This window comes from Mytilinidion resinicola (assembly GCF_010093595.1).
Source record: "Mytilinidion resinicola strain CBS 304.34 unplaced genomic scaffold BDZ99scaffold_14, whole genome shotgun sequence".
Taxonomy (NCBI): domain Eukaryota; kingdom Fungi; phylum Ascomycota; class Dothideomycetes; order Mytilinidiales; family Mytilinidiaceae; genus Mytilinidion; species Mytilinidion resinicola.
The window spans coordinates 112,003-131,900 of NW_022985450.1; the positions used below are offsets into that span (position 1 = coordinate 112,003).

Consider the following 19,898-nt stretch of genomic DNA (forward strand, 5'->3'; position numbering starts at 1 on the left):
TCAAGAAGCCGGAGTTGCATTTGATAGCCTTGCTCATGGCCATCGGATTGGACGGCAGCGTCAGGCTCTTGTCTATTCATCGTATAGGGTCTCATGCCTCCTTGCTCAGGAGCCCGGAGCATTTCTGTATACTCCACTAGCCTATGATTTTGGGATTGGGCATCTGTGTCTGACTTTTGTGATAGTTGAGTAGGCTCCTCCTCGCGACGCGAAGGAGGTAAGCTACCGCTTTGGGATAGGTAATTAGCAAGGATAGCCTTTTGATATTGCGTTAGTCCTCGTTTCTGGGTGCCTTCATCTAGGTTGACGCGTTTGTGCCCTGCCATCTGGAGACGTTTCCTGTTTTGATCTTCGAGGAGCATCAATTGCGTTTCATAGTCTTGAAATGCTTGGGGTTGGGCGCCTCCGGACTGGACTCCAGTTACTCGCAAGCCTGACGTAGGTAGGGGAGACCTTTGCCATGGGCCCTGCGATGCAGCTTGGGCGAGTTTAGAGGAAGAGCCTAGATCTTGAGAACTCTGAAGAGGTTCAATTTTATGGTTGGAATCAAGTTCCTGGCCTGTCATGGTTTCATCTTGTTGGCTTTCCTTGGAGCCAGTAGTGTTGAAGTTCCTGAGTTGATTACATTAGCGATGTGTCATTCAGCCAAAATAGAGCTCAAAGGTCTTACCCAACATCGAATCCTCCAGTAGAGGCTCCATGCAGTCTCTTCCGACTGTGCTCATCTGCGGCACCCTGATTCCACACGGGCACGTCTGACTCAGCACTAGGTGGAGGGTAGAAACCCGGGGGTGCGTTCATTTGTTTAGCTGCGGCGATTTGTCTCTTCGTAGGGTGCTCGAGAATCATAAGGGACATCTGATAGTCGCGGAGCGCCTGATTCACAGGTTGGGGCCCGTACTGAGCCGCCTTTGCTTCCTCTTGCTGTTGAGTTTCCTTGAGGTGCTTCTTCATAGGACCGGGATATGCGTAAGAATAGTTTGGAGAGCCATTCCATGGGTTGCTAAAATCGATGCCGTTGTAGGTGGTCATGCTATCGTGGGCACCTGTAGGGATAGCAACTGACTGTTGCCGAGTGGACGCACCGTAGGCTCGGTGTTGCTTGGTGGCACTATTGTAATCACATTAGCAGTTGTCCTAAGATGGTCACAGGACAAAGAAAGACAAAGGACGGTTTCAGGTGGTTATTACTGCCAGGTGTTGCTCCAGACTGAAACTCACTTGGTAGACGGACGAAGAAAAGGACCGGATTTTGACGTAACAGTCTGAGGAGTAAGGAATTGAGCGGCTTTATACCTCGAGTCTGTGGTCTGTTCTTGCATGGGAGAGACAGAAACCGGGAGATAAGTACTCGGGTTGTCGTGAGTCCGTGACACTGCATCCATTGGATGAGAAGACGACATCGAGGGCGAGTGCTCTTGAAGCATGTGATTTGATAGCAGCGGGTTTCCTTGCGACGGTGGCATTGGTGAAGTCTGTTGATACGATGGGTATGTTCGCGTTTGCTGGGTCGGCATTGGTATCGACGTGATAGCGCCAGGCAAGCTAGAATCGTTGCGACTACTTGACGGAGGATGATCCACTCCTTGCACATCTTCTATTCGTACCATCTTCAACCGATTCCTATTCTCCTGAGGCCCACCACAAATTAGCTTCATCTGATACTCGTGTAAAGCATGATCCCTAGCTTGAATATCCATCCGGGTCTGGGTGTCGCCACTCGCATTCTCGTAAGCGTCGGCTACCTCATGGTCTAGCGTAGCGCTTGAATTCGATGTGCTCCTCCTCCGAACTTTGCCCTCAGGCGGAGATTCCAGGTTATGACGCTCCATCCTTCGTTTGAGAATACGATGGAACTGCTTAGGATTGACGTATAGGGGTGGCGCTTCTACTGGCCTATTCTTTATATCCGTGGTCGCAGTTCCGTGATTTTCAGATGAATCGAAGCCCTGAGGTTCCACAAAGGTCATAGGAAACTCGTCATCGCCCGATGCACCCGCCAAGAATGAATCAAAGTCAAAGTTTGCGAGAACATCGGATTCATCCACATCGGCAGAGTCGAGACTGGGTACACTAGTATTTCCCTTCGAAAAAGGCGGATTGATCGGCGTCAACGGCATTGAAGGCGTAGGAATTGGCTGGGACGCTGTATGCTGCATCGCCATTTGTTGTTGCATTTGCTGGGTTGCCTTCTGAGCAGTCTGTTGAGTAGCCTGAGCCTGAGTCTGAGCCCGAGCCCGAGCCTGAGCCTGAGCCCGAGCCTGAGCCTGAGCCTGAGCCTGAGCCTGAGCCTGAGCCTGAGCCGATTCTTGCTGCATTTGCATTCGCATCATCATTTGTCGCTGCTGCTGCTGCATTTGGAGATGCCATGTCGTGTGTAGAGTGACACTCTCACCAAGGTTTTCCTGTGGAGCAGCCATCTGTTCAGGGTTGCTCTGATTAATCCATTGGGAAATCCCCATGCGCGTACCACTTTGCTGTTGTTGCATCATTGTTTGGCCCTGTGCCCGCACCTTTGCGGCCATAGGCAGAGGTTGTATCTGCTGCTCAATAAAGGGATGTGTTTGTGGCTCCATCTGCTGGAGATATCGCGCTGCGTCGCCATGTTTTTGATATCCTAGGTCAGCCGGAGGTTTCTGAGCATGTTTTGGTTGTTGCAATTGCTGCAGATGCTGTCGTGCTTGTTGCTGCTGAGTTTTCGGGTGATAGTTTTCTTGTCTCATAGCGAAAGCTTCTCCTGGCTCTCCAGCATGTTTAACAGGCAACGGAACAACATCCATGGTAACGAGCGAGTCTATCGAAGGTAAAGTCTGCTGCTGCGCATATGGTAGAGCAGAACCAGGGTGATGATTGGCAATGGCATCCTTCGCCTTGTCTCTACTAGGCTCTCGGAGCACATCATTCTCAATCTTCGCGCGAAATCTGTGGTAGGCCTTGTGAAGCTGACGCTTGGAACGGCGGGCGGATGTGGCCTCCTCAACAAGGTTCCGGACAGACTCAATGCTCCTCAGGAGCTTTTGGACATGCTCAGTGCATTTTGAGAGATCCTCTGCGCTAATCGGTTCGTCTTCGCTGCCGGAGTCAGATCCGCCAATGGTGTCGTCGGAATCGTCGGACAGAGGGTCAGGGGTGTTCTCTTTCGTAGGAACTACCTTCTTGATCGATGCAAATGCTGCCGAAGGTGGATGTGTGATAAGGTTGATTGTGGAAGTCCTTGATGGATTTGTCGAACCGTGAAGGGTTTCGGAGTCGTCCAAAGAGATGTTATCGAGCTTCTTCTCCAACATGTTGAGGTTCTCCAATGATTGTTGATGACGTTTGTGAAGAGCGCGGATGTTCTCTCGCTCCTCACGAAGCAGGGAGGCTTCTTTTCTATGAAGAGTTAGAAGATGTTTGGGCAGACACGACGAATGACGAACCCTCTGGCCCTATCTCCGGCAAACGAGAGCACCTTGAGAAGAAGCAAAAGACTCGTCTTTAGACTATCCAATCGTCTTCTCATCAACTCAACTCTTTGCTCCTTGAGCGGCCAGGCCAGCCGGCCGAGAGTAGTGATGGTTTTCTTTCCATCTTTTCCAATCTTAGTTCGCTTCTCAACGACCTGGCGAATATCACTAAAGACAGTCTCGCACCGTTTCAAGATATTTTCTGCATCGTTGAGAGCTGCTTTAGAAGCTAAGCATTTCGTGTCTTCCTCTTTTAGGACGTTTCCAACGCTATTTAGCACGTTGGCAGTGAGAGCAACGTCACCAGCGATATCGGTGATATCTTGATCTGCGCGTGAGGCTGATTCTGCGAATGTGTATAGCGTAGTAGAGAGTTTAACACCGGCACCTGCAATACCAATGATTGACGCCGTAAGCCCTACCAATTCTGCCATGGTGATCGGGCTGCAGCTGTGAATGTGGCGCTGTCGACGGGACGATGGCGGCAGCTAGGAGCTCCTAACCCAACATTGTAAAGGCAAAGACACACTAAGAGACATTCGATTCACACTGAATGGAAGTAAACTGGAGATTGATAGCATTCTAGGAAATCAAGACGCGGGGGAGAGAGCTGAGACGTTGGAAAGGCTGGGGCTGTGCAGTCCGAACTTGATGCCTGGCGCCTCAATGCAGTGCAACACCCACATGATCAAACCGTATGTGAGTTTTCGAAAAACTGCAGTAATGGCATTCCGATAAGTGACCTATTTTCCTACAGCTTTTTGTAAACAGCTTTGCGGTTTGAGGCGTGGGGTTGCGAAGTCTTGGCAAAAGTGGGATGCAGGCACGCGGGGCATGAGAAAGGTGGCACTCTAATTCTAGGACAAGCTGTCTCGTGGGTACACTTGTCTGCCACTGCTTGGGGTGTTTCAATACATTTTCAAAAAATATAAACGGGATAGAAGCTCTTCGCTCTGCGATATGTAGAAACTTGTTGAAGCACTTCAAGCAGTAGTAGACAGGTGCACCTATGAGACAGCGTGGTTGATGAGTATCAACAGAACGTGGTAGTCCACAAACCCGTGAACTGTATACACACTATTCCTGTGCTTGTGTACGCTTGTTTAGCACCGCTTGAGGTCCTCTGGTATGTTATAATTATTCGGAATACCAGTTCTGGCATTTGTGACAGCTCACCGAGCCACCTCAGACGGTGTTGAAATGCTTGAGTGTGCCACTTTTTTCATGCCCCGCGTGGCAGGTGAGACGGAAGGCAGTGGCGAGCACTCGAGACGTCCTTCGCCATGCCAACGCTGCTATGGATCCGCTCCAACCTCAATATAGCTTGATATTGCATCATACAAAAGACTGTATCACATCTAGCTGCTGCAGTCGCTCCGGACGTCCTGTTATTTGCTCCTTTGTGGCCTCTGAGCCCCATCCCACTGACTCACCAGCGACTCATCCCTCCAGCACTCTAGAGCTTACCTGACTGCGCGCATTAAGTCTACGCCTCGTTGCCAGCATATAAGGCATCACGGGACCCTCCCTCCAACAGCAGACATGCCGAAGAAGCACAATCCGGTCTTTGCCAAACCTCAAGGCTCCGTTCACCCTTCGTTGGAACAGAGACCGATCATCTCCCACCCATCCGCCCCGAAGACGGTCAATGAACGGATAAATCAACTACGTCGGGAGCAAGCGCCGAGGGCTACGGCAGAGAGGAGGAATGAGATAATAGACGTGGTAACTCAACGCACCGTCCCGCCGGCGTTGCGGCATATCTTGAATATACCAGAGATTGACCCTCCGAAACCAAAGCCAGGTAGACCTCAAGGACAAGTTCGAACGCGACGTCCTCCCCCAGGCCCAGCACCACCTGCGAGCTGGCTAAGCCAAAGCCAATACGCCCCGTCAGAAGTTCGGAAGCTTCCAGCATACTTGAGAGACGGTATATCAAAATTTGGTAGACTTGCGACAACAAATGATGGAGAACGGGTACGTGAATAATCTTGGATAAACGCGTTGTTCCTGCTCAACGTGAATATTGTATCTATCGTTCACATTCAGTCGCTGTTAGGATGAATCTCATCACTAGCAATTGACTTCCCTAACCGCATCTCAAGTACAGCAGTTTTCAATTTGAAGGAATCGGAAACTTCGAGCCACTTATATACAGGCCGCTGATTATTTTGCAGAAACTACCTCGTTCAAAGAGTCTCGTCGACCTATGCCTCAAGACATTGGCGTCCAATTGGAATTGGCTTGCAGAATTCGAGCAACATTATCTTCCCGCCCTACCTGCTCATCTGAAAGAGCATCTAATTAGCTACTTGTCCCTTTACGGAGAGGAGGGCTCGCCGGACCTCAAGACCTTCAAGCTACTTTTTCTCAATGAGACGGAAGTTGATGGGGGGACTGGCAGCAGTGAGGTCAAGCAACTGGATCTTACCTGTCTGTTAAGTGACGCGCTCACGCTTTCGGATCTCAACAAATATGTGTCTCGCCAGCGCTCTACGGTCGAACTATCACATGATTTAAAATCGCCTCCTTCCGCTCCCGAGAAGCTGGAAGACGATGTGGCAGAGTCCTGGGAAGACGAGATCGATTCGCCTCATCCCACGTCTCTGCAGCCGTTCCGCTTCCCAAACCTCACCCGCCTTTCTCTTGCACATCCGGGCCACCAAGCTTCATGGACTGCGCTTCTTGCGACATGTTCAAACCTAAAACATCTGACCCACCTCTCTCTAGCTTATTGGCCCACCCCATCAACAACTCCCAATGCTGCCACTACATCCATGGTGTCCAAACACGCGAAACCCGTTGCTCTCGGCGGAAGCCACATCTATTCTCAGCTCGACGGCGACTGGCATGAGGCAGCAAATATCTTACGCCGACTCAGCCTCGTAACATACCGCCTCCGGTGGCTCGATCTAGAAGGCTGCGATTGGTACAAAGCGCTGACGTGGGATTCGCCAAGCTACCAGAGTCAAATAAGGCGGGGCCAAGTGAACAACCGTTCCGAAGGAGCGCTCAGGTTCCCAGACTTCTTTCAGGCTCCTGCGAATCACTCGGACAAAGACGAATGGGACGCCAAAAACGCCGGCATTCCCGGCCCAGACTGGAACGGCGCGTGGGAGCGCGTTGAGACTCTTGTGCTCAGTCAAGGCTGGGTGCCGACCAATATCGGTGCTATTCAAGGCCTACCATCCAGTGCTATAGCTGTACATCTTCTCAATTGGCTAAAGAAAAAGGAAGAAAAGCGCAAGGAAAAGGCTATAACGGTTTGGGAACGAAGCTTGAGCAGCTCGATGGAGAGGGTCAGGCTATCTAAGTCTTCGAGTAGTATGGGTAGTACCATGAGTCCGCTGAGAACACCCAGCGGCATCACATGTGGGCACTGGGTGGAGAAAGAGAAGGATATCAGAAATATCGAGGACCAGATCAAGCTATTGCGGAGGGCAAGCCGTGGGTTGAGGATCAGGTTTCTTCATGGCTGGGGCGAAGGTGAGGACGACAGCGACGACGACGGAGATGATGAGATTAGGGAAGAACAGATGTAATGATTCTAGGGGTGAGTTGCATTGTTTTGATCCTTCTGCGGTGGTGTCCGCAGGCGCTCCTTAATGAAGCGAGTTTAGCCCACGATCCCTCTGCTGGCATTATATGAAGAAGATTATCTTCTGTCTTTTGGAAGCGACCCGAAAGTGATGCCTACTGTTCTGGAGAGCGTGATTTCACGAGGTTCATGCATCCAAAACAACACCCCGCAGCATCCATCCATGGAGAAATGACCATTTGGCTCGTACCACAAAGACACTTGCGGTTGCTTTTTCAGCCTCGCAGCTCTCCAGCACGCCCCCGGCTTCCAAGGCGCTTGACCGGTGAAGCCCCGCTAATCTTGCATAGGAGGCTATGCCAGCGTGCATCGACGCAGCCTGTCAACCGTATCGACTTCTCAGGTCCACTGGCGCCTCACCCCTGCCTCGATTGGCCATCATCTCGAGGTCTTGTTCCCACTCGTCCATTCGCCTGAGAGGGACAAACTTCCAGTCACACCACACACCTTGGCAGCCTTGTCTGCTGTCTACGTCCGACTCCAAGTCTCAAACGGATGTCTCGAACCAGAGAGCTCACTCAATCTGATCACGCTTCTGTCTCTAACCATCAGCTGTAGGCAAAAATTATTACCCAAGCCCACGCTCACTGCCTGCTCTGAGCATTGGAAAACCCTGTCGCTAGTGGGAAGTCATCATACGAGGGATCGTCTCTGCCATCCACCAAAGTCGCTACATCATCGCACAGACGAAGCTCCACCACGTCCAAACCCGTAGTAAAGCGGGCGGCATCCAAAGCCACTCACAAGGTCGCGGCACGTATCAACGCGAAGCTCTCCAGAATACTGGAACCCTTCAAAGAGCAGGATGAGCGTGCTGAATCATCAGAAAGTCCTTTGGGGCCTTCTCATCCTTCTTCTGCGTCGTCGTTTGATTCTCTACAAACCTCAGGAAATGTGACTGTACAGCCGAGTACAACGGTATGTGTTGGTTACCGATGGGTTTTCAGCAAGGTTTTCGAGTCGGACGAAAAAGGCGAGGTCGATAAGGTCGAATTCGAAGATGACAAAATCACTCACTGGCAGCAGACGAAACTGCAACACGTTAAGGCTGGTGCCGGCACTGGATTTCAAGGCTGTGAGCTAACCTTGGACGCTATCACTACGTACAAAGGTCGGAGACTGTCGCCGATGAATGTGGAAGAATAGTTTACTAGAGGACCTTGCTTGGTGGCCCTATGGAGTGAAGAGCTCAGAGTTAGAGGTTTCAATTTCTCGCGACCTTCGAGAGATGCTCCGCCTTGGTCGTGGACGTCTTGTTCAGCAGGTGTTACTTGGAGCCGGCTTTGCACACTACCTCCAGTACATCTAGTTGACGTTGATTTTGCTGCTATTAGCCCCCTCACCTCGGCGAAGTACGAAACGCCAGCATCACACTCAGAGGACCCGTTCTCGCAGCCACATACTCAGAGCAGGAGCTTGAAGCATCAGTGGCGATTGAGGACATTTCCTCCGCGTACGAAGCCATTGACGCGCTGCGATGGCATAATCGTCCGGACTTCGACTACTCAACCAACGAACGGCCAGCCAAAGCAAGGGATTCTCTGACAGTACTATTCCTTGGCCTCTCTGTCAAACATTCTGCGTGGTGGCAAGGGATTGTCCTCCGAAAGGTTTCAGAAACAGAATTTGAACGAATAGGCCTCATAAATGTTTTCGGTGTGGAAGTTTCTCGGCCGGACTCCTTGTCCGAAGCTATGTCCGATGTTGATGCCCGCAGGGAACTACTAGATGAGTATATTGAATCGCTACCTATCAAGGAGCTAAGAATAATCTAAATAATGTGCCGTAGCAATGGGGCACCGAGCGGGATGGCTATCACGCCCGGACGAATGGCTCAATGGCTTGGGCAACATCGCCGCACTTACTATCATTCATCATTTCTTTAGGCACTATGTACTACTAGTTTGTTTTACTTTACCTCGTTCCCCTGTATGCGATACTTCTATAAGTCGCTGTGGGATCCTCAGATCAAGGCTTTTTCCTTGCTTCCATTTCTCGAGTGGGGAGATGTTTCTGATAGAATAAGTTGGGAGTTTTCAAGGAAAACGAATTGCAGATCGAAGGCACTCACGTAGACTAGCGTCCTCATATAAAATCTATTGGGGGCTTCTTTCTCTATACGACTCCAAGAGTCAGTAAAAGAATGATCATGGCGTTCGCGTAGCTGCACGGTAAGTGCTGCGCCACCACCAGCTTGACCAACCCTGGTCAGGTCCCCAGCCTCTCGCAGACTCCAGGCTCCCTCCTCTACTTTTTAACCAGGTCAATGTTCCTCGAATGTCCGCCTCGATCCCGCAATCTCCGTCAGCCATGTGGCTTCTCAACACCGACTCTCTGAATCTCGAATTTTTCGTACCTGGCCATGTCCCAAACTATGTCATCCTCTCGCACCGTTGATGCACTCAGAGCGCTGAAGAGTGCACCTTCGATGACATGACCAAAACTCCAATTTCAAACGTAGACAGTCCAGCACGAAAGAAACAAGGCTTTCCCAAAGTCCAGGGTGCTTGCAGATTAGCTGCGCGAGACGGCTACTCTTGGATTTGGATCGACAGCTGTTGCATCGACAAGTCGAGTTCGGCAGAGTTACAAGGAGCCATCAAGTCCATGTGGAATTACTATGCACAATCGAACATTTGCTACGTGTACATGGTAGATGTTCCCAATTCAAAAGCCGGCTTGGGCTAGAGTTTTCACAAGAGCGAGTGGTTCACTCGCGGTTGGACATTACAGGAGTTGCTTGCGCCTACTTGCGTCGAGTTTTATACAGAGGATTGGTCATCTATAGGTACGAAGTTTGAGGGGCATGAGGAGATTGCGGAGATAATGAGGATTGACCCGGATGTTCTCGTTCAGACCCAAAATATTGATCTATTCAGCGCTGCGCAGAGGCTTTCATGGGCGGCACATTGGAAAGTCACCCGAGAAGAAGACGAGGCATATTCACTTCTAGGTCTATTCGATGTTAATATGCCGCTACTTTACGGAGAAGGCCGGGAGAAAGCCTTCATCAGGATCCAGGAAGCAATTTATAATTCTACAGCCGATCACACGTTGTTCTTGTTTCGCTACAGCACGCATCAGGATGACCAGCCCTTATTAGCGGACTCGCCAACACGCTTCTGTGAGAGGAAAGATTGTACATCCTGTGTAGCGGACGTCGTCCGGTGTTTACCTTCGGATAAGCTGTACACCGACTTTATTGCAACTGAGAGGTGGTATACCCAAGCCCACGAACAAATCATGACGACCGTCACAACCTTTCGAAATGAGATTTCTACCACGCTTCCACTGCTGGACTATCAAGCCGTTTCCGACAAGCTAAAGTTCTTCACCGAAAACGAATCGCATACCGGAGTAACGCACGTGGCGGTTCTTAACCATGCGTTGAACAAACACATGAAAGGCGCTTTGTGTCTACTATTACGTCGAGGCCCATCCTTAGAGGTTTTCCATCGTATCAAAGCTTTCCCTGCCTTCCTGCCCCACTTGGGAGACCTCGCATCGGCGGTGCAGAAAACCAAGATCCTTATCTGTCCTGGCCCAGGTGCTTTAGGGCAGAACAGTCTCGTCAGCACCATCTTCTCCGTCGAGGAATCGTTCCTTGTTCGGGCTTGGAGTGCTACAGGCGGTGCACAGAACTCAATACTACCCGTACCCGGGCGACAAAACACGGACTTCGAGATCGAAACTGACATTCAGACGAGCAAGTCCGAGATTTCGAAGCGTGCGGCGCACATATCGTGCGTGATCGTCGATCCGCATGATTCAAGCTTGGTCGTTTCTGTGCGACTAATATGGATTGACAAGACGTGGTCGATTAGGGAAGTGTTTGAGACGAAGGAGGGAAAACGGCCACGTAAACAGCGCGCCTTGTTTCTTTCAACTGTTCTGGCTGATCGATGTTCCGTTCGACTTTCGAGTGGAACGAGGATATCGGTTGGGCTGAGACGCCTGCCAGCGGCTTGCCGTGCCCGGAGCGATGACACAGTATCGCGATATAGGTATCAGATTATTGTTAGACGCCTGTAAAGTGAGAGTCTTAGGGCTGCTTGAAAGTCTTCACCACATCAGAGAAGCTCGGGTTATAACGTCAAGTTTGCCAAGCCGTAACTCAGGCGGACGTCTGATCTTTGATTTTCTAAAACACTGCTCTACAGCTATTAGACACGCCTCAATACCATTACTCGATTCCGGAAGCAATGTGACGATCCTTACGCCACCAACTGTCTTTCAACGCGTTTTCTCTTCGTGTTTAAAGTTCTGCTTATTCTTCCGCCATCGGCACCACCATACAAGCAGCCAAATCAAAAGAGCGGTGCCGATAAGGGAGCCAACGACAGCCCCAGCGATCTTGCCCTTCTTTTCCGGCTTCGGAGGCGGTGGCGGTTGAAATTGGGAAGAGAGAGATTCGAGGTACATGAACGTAAAATCAGAATTCCGATGCTGTGGCGGAGGGAAGCTGTCAAAGAGATAGCAATTCTGGTATCCAGACTGAAGTCCAGCATCGAACAACACTGTAGCGCATGTCGAATTTGCGGTCGAGCAGTGCTGCAAGCAGTCATCTATGGACACCTCGTGGTACGTTGCTAGCGGCTGGGCCTCTGTGGTGTTCAAATTTCGAAGATCGCTGCACGAGGTTTTGAAGGACCTCCCGGCGTTGTCCTTGCGGACGGATGGGCTGACGCAGTCTACTTTTTTCGGGGGCTTGATGACGGCCTCGAGAGAATGAGTCATGAACTTCGTACTGCTGATCGGCTTTACATTTTCATCAAATTTCTTCAGCCCGCAGTTGAGCCATCCGCGTCCCTGAAGGTCTACGCCATAGGTTACGCGACTGCAGAGCGGGTGGTGCCCCGCACATTGATCGAGACAGTCATCTAGGGACTCCACGTGCATCGCGTCGAGAAAGTCGTCCGCGGAGTCGCCGGGGAACATCGCTCCACATAGCATCTTAAACTCCATGCCCGACCTTGCCTTGTGTGTGGATAGATTCGGATAAGGGCATACAAAGTCCGCACTTTGCTGCGTCGTTTGAGATGGGAAGACCAGCGCGGATACGAAGTTGCTCTGAACCGGTTGTAAGTCCGAAGCAGCAATGGATCCGTCCGTTAGCCAGCAGAATCTTCGGAGTGGATCCCACGTCACCCCAAAGCACGCCGGGTGATAGCTGGTGCAGCTGTCTATGCACTCTTGCAAGCTGTTGCCGTTGCCCCAACCGAGATCATGGCCGTTGAGGTCGTAATTGCAGTACTGGGTGTAGTTGAGTCCTTGTATTGACGGAACGACTGTTCCGTTCCTGCAATTGGTGGAAAGCCCGTCACGGGGTATATCTAGGAAGTATGAGCGGACCAAATCAGGAGTTGGACTACGACAGGGCGTACGAGAGTTAAGAGATATTGACATTCTCGTCTTTTCCAGCTTGTTATAAGGGAAATAGCTTGCAAATAAACGTAGTTTGAGCGGACCTGGATCTTTCTGCTGCAAGATGTCTTGCACTCCCGCTTCATTCGCAAGCATGTGGATATTGGAAAAGCTCTTTTATGATTTCAGATGGGCTGTGGGGAGAGATTGGTACACACAACCAGAACCGTGCTGCTGCAAGCGCTGGCATTCACGCGCCTGATGAAAAGCGCCTCCATGACTGTCGAGAGCTACAAGTGCTATAAAAATATGTCTCCAGTTTTAGGTGGCATTACCGGCAAATCAGTGTGCACAACTGTGATCGAGCTGGAAAGGCTGAAGTATTTACCGCCGGGCGAACATGTTGGCTTCTTGGCATGTTGGGAGCTGAATTGCAGGTGCTAGGGAAAGGGCGTTTGCCGTTTTATTTAGCGAAGAGGTTGGCTTGCTGGCTTGCCGGGAACCAGGGGAACCGAGTCCCAAGCACTAATTAAAGGAGTCGGCCCTTTATTTACCGCCGGGCCTTGGCAGGTATTGACTCTTCACCCGCAGGTTAGGGCGCTACGAGATCGCACCAATCGAGGCGCGTCGCTTAGCTCATCGTCTTGCTCCGATTGTATTCTTGGCATGCATCCCCGACGTCGACCATCCACGACGTCGACCATCCACGACGTCGACCATCCAGCGGAGCAACGCTCAGACTGTTTCAGGTGAGGTATGCATAACCAAAATTAGACTTCTCTGTCCGCGGCTGAGACGAGGCTGTAATAGTCTTCGCCCAATGTAGAGATGCGCGTAGGACTCGTTTTTCTGAAAGGAAAGGCTGGCGGATCAACCCCTCTGTACTGAGCGACATTTATACCTAATGTACACCCCTTGCACCTTTCGGCATGAAGCAAGAGTGACTTTTGATTCCCTAGTAGGTCGACAGATTTCAACGACTTAAAGAGAAGGATAATGGGAAAGCGTTTGTACTATCTCATTCTTTACCTGCAGCACTAAATATATGAATAGGAACGTGTTTGGAGTCAGTCCAGACAGCTTGGAAAGATGGGAAGGCCGAATTCCGAGAGACGAGGCTCGGTCAGTGGCTTGAGAAACGGTTTCCCGGATCGGAGCTTGGTGTAGCCACCGCTATTGTGGTGGCAATGTTCACGCTCTGCTTAAACTTGGTGTTTCTGCTGGTCGCAACAACCTTGCACAAACCCGGGTCAAATGGGTTGGGAATTTTGTTCGAAGGAGACTGCCGCAAAATCGATAGGGGTAATAAAGTCGCGCACGGCGTTATCAACGTCTTAAGTACCGTAAGATTACGCCGTCTAGTCCTGATGAAAGACGTGAAAGTGCGCATACTAACGCCAAACGGCCAGGTACTCATTGATCGGTCGAACTTTTGCATGCAGCTGCTGTCATCACCAACTCGGAAGGATATAGATGCCGCTCACAAGAAACGTCAATGGGCTGATATCGGCATACCGAGTTTTCGCAACGTCTGGAAGGGTCACATCGGCCGCTGGCGAATATTCTGGTGGATACTCCTTGCCATGGGTTCAGTGCCACTGCATCTATTGTGAGACTCACATGCTCATAAGATCAATCTCAACTGACTGTGCTAACTATATCTAGATGGAATTCTACCGTCATATTCTCTCCAATCGCATATCAGTACAACGAACTCACGGTCACGGATGGTTTCGTTCGAGGACTACCCTGGAACGACAAAGATTTGACACCTGTTCAGTTCTCCGACGAAGGAATAGGGGCAAATTGGCCAGATAACCTCCATTTTCTGCAGCAGGACTTGCCCAACTACGAGAAACTTGACAACGAACAGTGCCAGAAAAAATACGCACAGCATTTTGTAGGAGACCAAGCCGACGTCGTTGTGGTGACTAAACCAGCCGTGCCAGATATGAACACATCGACGGTGCTGGGTGGTGCAGCAGCCGGATGGGGTCCCTGGCCATATCAATGGCTCTGCCCACCCGAATCGCGCCAGAGTCTTGCCTGCTATGGCAAGCTTTCCAAGGCTGGAAACAACTGGGATTTCCCAGATTACACACATCCGAAGGTTGATTACTGTCTGAGCAAGAAGATGGAGAAGAGATGTAGACTCGAGTATGGATCTCTTCCTACCATACTCACTGTGGTGGCCAATTTGCTGAAAGTCGTCTGCTTTGTCGCGACATACTGGTGGCTAAAGCATGGAGCCAAGGCTCAGCCACTGATTACTACAGGCGACGCAATTGCATCTTTTTTGGAACATGAAGATAAGGAAACGCTCGGAATGAGCATCGTTGAGAAGACTGACTTCCAGAATGGTATCTGGGATCATCGATGGGCCCAAATCAATCCGATGCTTTGGCGAGAACGCGAGCGGTGTGCAGCCTTCCGGGCCATTGGCGTTAGTCGGTGGATAATCAGTACAATCTTGTAAGTATCACTTAAAGTATGCTAGCTTTCTCCGTCTGGAATCCTGACTCTAGTACTTAGGCTATCGGCTATTCCGCTCTTTCCGTCCATATTCCTAATCTCTAAAGTCCGCTGGCTAAAGAACGACCTCGGATTAAACAGAGACGCTATCCAGCAACTTGGCATCGGCAATCCAAGCGGACTTTTTCTATTCGGAGTATGGTCTGGAGACGTTCAGACGAACCAATCACTATCCCTCCGCGGTCCACCTTCCAAAGGCGTTATTTTGCGTAACATCGTCTTAGCTAACACTCCGCAATTCGCCCTCTCTCTGGCGTATTATGTATGGAACAGTCACTTAACAGCCATGATCGCTGCCCGCGAGTACACCGAGTACGCTGCACCACCTATCGAGACAACCGGCGTACCTCAAAATGAACCCAAACTCAGCCTCCGGATCACTGACCCTCTCGCAAAAACGGACCAGCGCGCTATTCATTTCTTTACGGTTCCATTCGGGTACTGGGCCCTAATCACAATTCTGTGGACGGCTCTACACTGGCTCGCCTCCCAAGCCATCTTTTTCACCCGCGTCGTTTCACTAGACCACTGGCTTGAGATATCAGAGTTTTCCATCAGCCAAGTAGGTTATTCAGTACTCGGGATGCTATGTTTCCTTTCAGTCTCGCTCGTGGTCTTTTTGTATGGCGTATGGATCAGTCTCAGAAGTTTCGAGAATCGTATGCCACTTGCAGCAACATGCAGTGCAGCTCTGAGCGCCGCATGTCATCCGAAACATTTCGATAAGAGGCATCATGAGAAGAAGGTTCACTGGGGGGTGGAGATCCCGAAGAGGGAGAACCCGCTGGCCAAAAAAGAAAGCGGAAAGAAAGTAAGAAGATGCACATTTACAAGTGGGGATGCTCATTACCCAGATTCAGACCGACGGTATGCCTGAAGTTTGTCAAGGAAGAAGGGTGCAAAGCCAAGAACGATATAGCAGGTTTCCTAATGCAGAATTTTTAGGGTTCGATAGCACTAACCCACAAGTGGCTAGCTCGTTCGGACACAGCCACCAGATAGACTAATATATGTAGGCGGTGGGTTCCCTTTAATCGATCAACGAAACGAACACAGTATTCCACCTTTCCCAGATGTTTGACTTGTCAGAGAAACAGTACTGCACTCAATGTTAATTAAATGGCAGTAGGGCGGTAATATCTCAAACAACCTTCGCACACGGGCCTAACCCTCTGCCGTGCTTATGGGCTTGTGGGGGCGAACTAACGAACCTATGGAAGCTCTTCCGTCTTACTAGTACCTGAACTCTATTTCACGTTGACACCCCGCACCTCTCCTTCCGCAGCTCTAACGTACATCTCTAAAATATCAGGGCTTCTAGTCTCCAGCCTCATCGTCTTTTCTTTCTTTCAGATCTCGCTTAAACTGTTCACACCCTTTTCTTTTAGCACAACTTTTCCTCCCTTAACATCATCTCTCTTCAAAAATGTCCACAACACAGCCCCAATCACACCCTTTCCCTACCTACCTCCTCTTCAAAGCCCTCGCTACTATCCTCCGCACCATCTACGTCCTCTTCCTCGCCTATCCCACCCCAGAACCAATCTCCACCCTCTCCATTCCCTCCCGGGCCTCCAAACGCACCATCAAAGTCCACGTCTACGCCCCTCCCTCTCCCAAACCCACTAAACTTCCCGCCCCCGCCCTTCTCAACTTCCACGGCTCCGGCTACGTCATCAACATGCACGGTTCCGACGCCCCCTTCTGCCGCCAAATCGCCGCCTCAACCAATCTCACCGTCCTCGACTGCGACTACCGCAAAGCGCCGGAGGACCCCTTCCCCGCAGCGCTCGAAGACGTCGAGGACGCGCTCCGGTACGTGCTCAGTCGACCAGACGAGTACGACGCCAGCCAGATCCACCTCTCCGGCTTCAGCGCGGGCGGGAATCTCGCGCTAGCGGTCTGCGGCGCACCTCTCGGAGACCTGGGGACCGGGTTGATCGCGGAGAAGGTGAAGAAAGTGGTGGTGCTCTACCCGCCGGCGGATCTAGTGACGAGTCCGGCGGCGAAACGGGCGCCGGATGGGAGTGCCGGGACGCTGCCCGTCCCGATCGCTAAGCTCTTCAACGCGTGCTATGTTGCCCCGGGGCAGGCGGTGGGGGATTCAAGGATCTCGATTAGGAACATGGCGCCGGAGGCTTTTCCTAGGGAGGTGCTGGTAGTGACGTGTGGGAAGGATGATCTGGCGTTTGAGGCGGAGGAGTTGGCAAGTCGGATGGCGGAGAGGGAGGGGGCTAGGGTGGAGTGGAAGAGGGTGGAGGGGGTGGATCATGGGTGGGACAAAAGCTGTAAGAAGGGGAGTGAGGATGAGAGGAAGAGGGAGATGGCGTATGAATGGGCGGTGCAGTTTTTGGGGGAGGTGTAGGGGGTTACGATGTGAAGAGGACGTTATCTATACAGTACATGCATACTTGCCTGGCACCTGTTTGGGCTGGTTCAGCTCAGCGCCTCATGCATGATCCGCATGACGTGCCAATATTTCAGGAGCAAAATTCGGAGCAACTGAAATCCCACGAATCGATTTAGCATGTCGAGGTTTAGGGGGCTTCGGCAGAGTGTTAGAGGGTGGTAGCGGATAGCGGTGACAAAGTTTATGTAAACTCACGCCCTCGAAATGGAGGTTAATGGATACTCCGGTACCTCTGCGTACTCCTTGATGGCAAAATGATATTACTAGAGACGTTGTCTAATACCATCTCTTTCAAGGTCTCCATTCCCGACACTTAATTGTCTTTTGTAAGTGACTTCTTGGAGTGAAGTACATAGTACTATCTTCCCTCACGTACCACTGGAAAACACCCACAGCGTTCAATTCACCGGGGAGAATTTAAGCTACGCTCAAAGCATTCTCAGCGACATGAATGCCTTGATGGGTCAATATCACATGATGCGAAAATTCAAGCGACACCAAAAATAACATTCATATATTTCTGGCTATCACGGGCTATTTTCTTTCTAAGATTGGCGCTAAGAAGCTTTAAGAAGAGCAATCTACGGCGCAACATTCATCCCGCCGCAGTGTGTCGGCCCTAAACCACGGTACTCCGGCTATTTCGGCTATTCCTAAACAAGTCGAAGTCGCTAGCGAGCTGCGAATGCGGGATAATGAGCTAGGAAATTTAACCCGACTATGGAGCGCTAGGCCCACAAGGGCATATTGAAGACGCCACGGGGCGAATAATATGCCGCCCTACATTTCAACTTCAGCCGAAATCCTGATCGGTTATATATATTGTAGTCGGTATTCCGTTGAGAAAAAATGTTGTTGTGCGCCTCAATCTCTTATTGAACGCCTTATCAAGTTTTTGTCGGCCAATTGATTCTCGGCAGGCATCATTTTACCACACCATTTTCCGACTTTCTTGCGCCTTTTTGATTGAGAATCAGGTGATATTCACGACACACCTTCGAGAAAGCGTTAAAAGACTATACTGTCCACACTAAACTAACGCCATCAATCTCCAACCATGGCTCTCCCCACAACCATGAAAGCCTGGCAATACACCACAACCAAAGGCGGCCTCATCCCCAACCTCAAACTCAACCCGACGGCCTCCTTCCCCACCCCCAAAGACCCCTCAACCCAACACATCGTCCAAATCTTCTCCACCTGTCTAAACCCCGTCGACGTCAAGCCCGCCGAAGGTCTCCCCTCCTTTATGCTCCCCAAGCCGGCAACGCCCGGTATCGACTTCGTCGGCAAGCTAGTCGTGCCCGCCAAGAACTCGGACTTAAAGGCTGGGCAGGTTGTATTCGGTGGAGCAGGGCTTAGTCCATTTGCGGGTGGTGCCTGTGCCGAGTACGCCATTGCGGACATCAAGGCTTTAGCGGCCCTGCCTGCAGGCTTGCGCGAAAGCGACGCTGCTACGATAGGGGTGGCGGGAATGACGGCGTATCAGACTATCGTGCCACATGTCAAAGCCAACGACCGAATTTTCATTAATGGTGGCTCGGGAGGTGTGGGTGTTTTCGGTATCCAAATCGCGAAAGCAGTGGGTTGTCACGTTACCACCGCGTGCTCGACTGCGAATGTGGAGTTGTGCAAGAGCTTAGGCGCGGACGATGTAATCGATTATAAGAAAGGGAGTGTGGTGGAGGCACTGAAGAGCAAGCCACCCTTCGACCATGTCGTCGACAATGTAGGAAGCGATCCGAATTTGTACTGGAAGGCGCACGAGTATATGAAGAAGTCGGCCAAGTTTGTTGGGATCGCGGGGGAGCCGTCACTGAAGTTCGTCATTTTCACCGCAAAGGTTCGGTTGTGGCCTGGTTTCTTGGGTGGCGGGAAGAGGAAGTTTGAGGGGTTCTTCGCGCAGCAAAAGATAGATGATTTGTTGAGGATTGCGGGGTGGATGAAGGAGGGGAAGGTTAGGGCGGTTGTTGATGAGAGGTTTCCGTTCGAGAAGTTGCCGGATGCGGTTCGGAGGTTGAAGACTGGACGGGCGAGGGGAAAGGTCATGGTGGATGTTACGGCTGGAGACGGGAAAGCATGAGGCTGAGTTACTGATGTTCTCGTTTTTTCTTTTGTCATTGATAGACATTGTAATGAAGTTTCATCATATAATTCGAATGGTTTGACGCGTCCACGGCCCAGCCTCCTTTGCTGCATAGAAGACTCCTACCCTCTCGAATTCTAGCAAGGTATCCTTCGCATTTTTTAGCCTGAGGACGAGACCGTATGTCTGAGCTCTTAAGTCGGTAAGGGGGATAGTCATAACTTGGAGTGCAATAAGCCGAGCTTGCTCCAAACCAGTATCCGTGGAGCTGCTATCGCTCAAGAGCCAGTCCGGGAAGAAATCAAGAATCTTGTCCTCTTCTCTACCACTAAACCTCAACCCATGCTTTCGTGTGTCAAATCGTGTGCGACGTCGTAGCTTGACAAGGGAAACCTCGGCGACAGGACCAGTAACATCGAGGAGACCAGCGTCCACCATGCGCCTTGCATCAACAACGTTCTC

At 51.0% G+C, this 19,898-nt stretch overlaps 6 protein-coding genes across 6 annotated transcripts; 5 read left to right on the forward strand and 1 right to left on the reverse strand.

Annotated features, from left to right (window-relative positions):
- Nucleotides 1-4,758: 4,758 nt before the first annotated feature.
- Nucleotides 4,759-6,931, forward strand: BDZ99DRAFT_421036 (uncharacterized protein; the record flags this gene model as incomplete). The annotated part of the gene is made up of 5 exons (XM_033716941.1): nt 4,759-5,171; nt 5,247-5,423; nt 5,624-6,413; nt 6,453-6,759; nt 6,799-6,931. Coding segments are annotated over exons 1-5 (1,590 nt in total), but the record flags the coding sequence as incomplete, so codon positions are not given.
- A 2,390-nt stretch (nt 6,932-9,321) lies between these two features.
- BDZ99DRAFT_522757 (uncharacterized protein) lies at nt 9,322-11,076 on the forward strand (the record flags this gene model as incomplete). Its single annotated transcript, XM_033725726.1, has 3 exons — nt 9,322-9,396; nt 9,451-9,696; nt 9,751-11,076. The coding sequence occupies 3 exons, from the start codon at nt 9,322-9,324 to the stop codon at nt 11,074-11,076; spliced, it is 1,647 nt and encodes a 548-aa protein (XP_033574089.1).
- BDZ99DRAFT_465057 (uncharacterized protein) lies at nt 10,849-12,815 on the reverse strand. The gene has a single exon (XM_033720458.1). It carries the CDS (start codon nt 12,562-12,564, stop codon nt 11,278-11,280), a length of 1,287 nt encoding a protein of 428 aa, XP_033574090.1. The 5' UTR covers nt 12,565-12,815; the 3' UTR covers nt 10,849-11,277.
- Nucleotides 12,816-13,595: 780 nt separating this feature from the next.
- On the forward strand, nt 13,596-15,817 carry BDZ99DRAFT_522759 (uncharacterized protein; the record flags this gene model as incomplete). The annotated part of the gene is made up of 4 exons (XM_033725727.1): nt 13,596-13,751; nt 13,818-14,017; nt 14,074-14,880; nt 14,941-15,817. The coding sequence occupies 4 exons, from the start codon at nt 13,596-13,598 to the stop codon at nt 15,815-15,817; spliced, it is 2,040 nt and encodes a 679-aa protein (XP_033574091.1).
- A 402-nt stretch (nt 15,818-16,219) lies between these two features.
- On the forward strand, nt 16,220-17,305 carry BDZ99DRAFT_510180 (alpha/beta-hydrolase; the record flags this gene model as incomplete). The annotated part of the gene is made up of 1 exon (XM_033724459.1): nt 16,220-17,305. The coding sequence occupies exon 1, from the start codon at nt 16,367-16,369 to the stop codon at nt 17,303-17,305; it is 939 nt and encodes a 312-aa protein (XP_033574092.1). The 5' UTR covers nt 16,220-16,366.
- A 1,093-nt stretch (nt 17,306-18,398) lies between these two features.
- Nucleotides 18,399-19,528, forward strand: BDZ99DRAFT_465060 (putative zinc-type alcohol dehydrogenase-like protein C16A3.02c). The gene has a single exon (XM_033720459.1). The coding sequence runs from the start codon at nt 18,408-18,410 to the stop codon at nt 19,431-19,433; it is 1,026 nt and encodes a 341-aa protein (XP_033574093.1). The 5' UTR covers nt 18,399-18,407; the 3' UTR covers nt 19,434-19,528.
- The last annotated feature ends 370 nt before the right edge of the window (nt 19,529-19,898 follow it).